The sequence below is a fragment of the Eublepharis macularius genome, chromosome 12 (assembly GCF_028583425.1).
Source record: "Eublepharis macularius isolate TG4126 chromosome 12, MPM_Emac_v1.0, whole genome shotgun sequence".
Lineage (NCBI taxonomy): Eukaryota > Metazoa > Chordata > Lepidosauria > Squamata > Eublepharidae > Eublepharis > Eublepharis macularius.
The window spans coordinates 41,351,590-41,354,909 of record NC_072801.1 but is presented as its reverse complement, the minus strand read 5'-3'; the positions used below and the strand labels follow the sequence as shown (position 1 = coordinate 41,354,909).

Genomic DNA, 3,320 nt, shown 5'->3' with positions numbered 1-3,320 from the left:
CGACCTCTCCTGCTTCCCCAAGTACAAAGTTGTGCATATAAACCCCAATATTGCTTCCCCTGCAGAAAATGTTTAAAACTGCACCGAATTTCATTCTTCAGCCCCTTTTACACTCCCAAGCCACTAATATTTAGAAACAGTATTCACTCTTTTTTTTCCCGTACACTTCTTTTGGCTCACTCCACATGTAGGGTGGCGGTGCCTATTTTCAAGTATGATTCAGATCTTTGAAGAGTAGTAAATGCGGGGGGGGGGTGTCTTTTTTTTAAAAAAAAAATTGCAATCATCCTAATTGAAAGGGTTTTAGAACCTTTTTTAAAAATTGTGGAAGTATCTGGAAATCACCTTGAAAACACACATTTACTCTGAAATAAGTTCCATAGACCTGAGTGGGACTTAAGTAAGATCGTAAGCAGCCATCAGCAGAGAATTGAACAGGAATTAAGAGCCAGGGAAACCAAGGAGGGGACTAAATTCCATACCGCGGACGCTCGATTTTTCCCTGCTTGGTTGCGTATTCTCTGCATCTCGCCCCCCACCCCGAAAAAAGAAACACACACAACCTGTTGCACGACACTGAGCTTAAATTCTCCCTTTAGAAGTCATCCAAAGTGTATCCCCGGAACTTCAGGCTGGGAGGGACGGGGATGGCATTGCTGCCCACCTGCCAGGTCCAAAGCGGGTGCGTTTTGGAGAGGGCGCGCGGCGAGTCTTTTACGCACAGGGAAGAGGCCGGGCAGAGATCCCCATCGGAGCCCACGACCAAGGCGGGCGTGCAGGGGAACGTGCCCATCAGCGTAAAAGGATGCCTGGCAGGCGCTGGAGTGGCGTTGAGCAAGCGTCTGCAGGGCGGGCTGGCCCCCTTTTTGATCGCCTTCCTGGGGATCTTCGGGGGCCTCCCCTTGGCCGGCCTATCCCGCTCGGCGCGCCTGCGTTTGGCGTTCCTTTCCAACTCGCCGCCGCCTTTCAAAGGCTTGTCGGCCAGGGCGAGGAGGCCGCTTCTAGAAGCGCAGGCGCTTCCTTTGGCCTGCTCAGCCCGGCGCAACCCTTTGCCGTCCACGTTGAAGCCTTTGGCGTAGCACCACAGCTTGGACTGCCTGATGAGCCGGTCGAAGTGCGCCTCCCGCCCCGACCCTGCCTTGGAGTCTTTCTGGAGAGTCGATTCCGCAGCCTCCTTGGCTGAGTCGCCGAGGCGGAGCTCCTCTCCGGCGCTCGGGCGGGCGGCATCCTTGGAGAGCTGGTCCCGCGCCCGGACGCACGCTTCCGAGGCTTCCCTAAAGCCTTCGTTCTTTGGCTGCGGGCCCTCCCGAGTGCTGCTGCCCTGGGCTGGGGCGCCCGGAGAGCCTTTCGCCTCCTGCTCTTCCCGCTGCGGCTCCTTGGGCGCCCCGCTTGGCACAGGCTTGAAACTTTCCAAAGTGGAGGCGCGCAGCGTCCGGGCCCAAAAGAGCAGATTCGGGTCAGGGCGCAAGACTTTGGCTACTCCCGGCAAAGCTGGGGACGAGGCTGCTGGCGGGGGGACGCGGGGCAGGGCCGCCTGTCTGTAGCGGGTGCTTTGCACCGAGTCCCCGCTGCACAGGGAGCTGCTCTCCGAGCCGGACGAGCTGCTTTCTTCGCTGCTGCACGACGAGTCGTCCTCGTCTTCCGACGAATCGCTGGAACTGGCCAGGCTGGACGCGCCGCTCGAATCCGAGTCGCTGGAGTAGCCGGCCGACGTGCCTTGCCGCTTGGAGCCGGCCAGCGACGCCGATCGCCCCTTCTCCTTGGCCAGGCAGCTGCAAGCCGAGTGCTTGGGACGTCGGGCGTTGGGCTGGCCGGGCGTTTGGCTAGTCCTGTGCGCCCGGACGGCGGAGTGCAAGAGCTGCAGGTCGTCGGGGTAGGCGCTCAGCACGCCGGCCAGGAGCTGCTCTCTGCCACCCCGGCTGTAGCTTTTGGGGGGTTGCGTGGCTTTCCTGTAGGCTCGAGCGAAAGGCTCCCCGAAGAGCGCGTCTCGAGGGGCGCCGCCGGTCCCCGCCTTGGCGCTGAAGGCGCTGTCGGGCGCGCTGTACTGGGCGAGCAAGCGAGGCCGGCCGAGGAAGTCCCCGGGCTCCCCGCGCTTGCTTTTCTTTCTCCTCTTTCTCCTCCTGGGGGCCAAGGCCTGGCAGGAGGTGCGCAGGGCCTCCAGGTCTGCCTTGGAGATGAGGGAGCACTTGACAGCGCGCATCGGCACCGAGTGGATGGCTTTGAGGGTGCGCAGCTCCTTCAGGTCGCAGCGGCGGCTCTGGATCTTGAGGCTTTCCATCTTCTTGCTGACGGTGGCCCTGGGAATGTCCTTAAACAGGTCGCTGAAGACCTGAGTCAGAGCGAACATCCGTGTGCCGTTGATCTGCACGTAGCCCAAACTGATGCCGTCGATTTCCTGGTAGCCGGCTTGGAAATCTCCATTGTAATCCATGGCGGTGGCGGCTGGAACCATTCCGCAGGTCAGGAACATGGTTCTTTGATTGGGTTGCTTGGGAAAGAGGGGCCCTTAGCAGCCGCCGGGGAGAGAGCTGGAAAGAGGGGGTTCTTCTCCCCCACCCCTCTCCCTCCCCATCTCCCACCTACCCCCCAAAATCAACCTCCCGCCCTTGAGGGATGCATTTTCTTTTCAAACGCATCTCTGGAAGATCCAGAACCGCCCCCCCCCTCTTTTCTTTATCGGGGCTTGCTTTCCCTCACTCTCTTAAAAACCCAGGGAGAATGCCAAAGGCGAAAAATCATCCTTTTTCTCAGTCATTTTCTTTCGTCCTGTTACCTTTGGCTCCTGAGGAGTGGGGGAGGGAGAAACGCAAGGAATTCCCCCCCTCTCTTTCTCTCTCTCTGTCTCTTTTTAAAGCTCCTCTTCTGCATTTGCACCAAGCAAGCCTTGCAGGCAAAGGAAAAGAGAGGAAGGGGAGAGCACCAAAAGGGACAAATCTCAAAGAGCCGGATTTTAAAACACCTACGGCGCACACCAAAAATCCATGTTGCGTCCACCTTCTTCCCCCTCCCTTTTAGCTTCTTTCTTCAAGACAGACTTGAAGTACAGTATATTATAGGAAACACCCCACGAAATAATTTTCTCCAGAGTGCGAGCTGATTGGATACTTTAACCTGGTGATGTCACAAAACCCCCAACATTTAACACACACCCCCATGTAAAACCCTCATATAAAAAAACCCTTTCATTTAAGAGCTGTTCTAACACTGGCCAAAGCTATAGAGCGAGTTTCTGTATACGTCTCTGTGTACAAAGAAATGCTGGAACATTTTAATGTATGCAGGAGTGCCTGTTTCCATCCATCCACCCCCTGCCTTCTTCA

The 3,320-nt window shown here is 57.0% G+C and overlaps 1 protein-coding gene across 1 annotated transcript; it reads right to left on the bottom strand.

The window, feature by feature from the left end:
* Positions 1-594: 594 nt before the first annotated feature.
* On the bottom strand, positions 595-2,612 carry EPOP (elongin BC and polycomb repressive complex 2 associated protein). Its single transcript, XM_054994764.1, has one exon. The coding sequence runs from the start codon at positions 2,468-2,470 to the stop codon at positions 596-598; it is 1,875 nt and encodes a 624-aa protein (XP_054850739.1). The 5' UTR covers positions 2,471-2,612; the 3' UTR covers position 595.
* Positions 2,613-3,320: the final 708 nt, after the last annotated feature.

Coding starts and splice junctions, on each gene's coding strand:
- EPOP (XM_054994764.1), bottom strand. CDS start 2,470: ATGTTCCTGACCTGCGGAATGGTTCCAGCCGCCACCGCCATGGATTAC.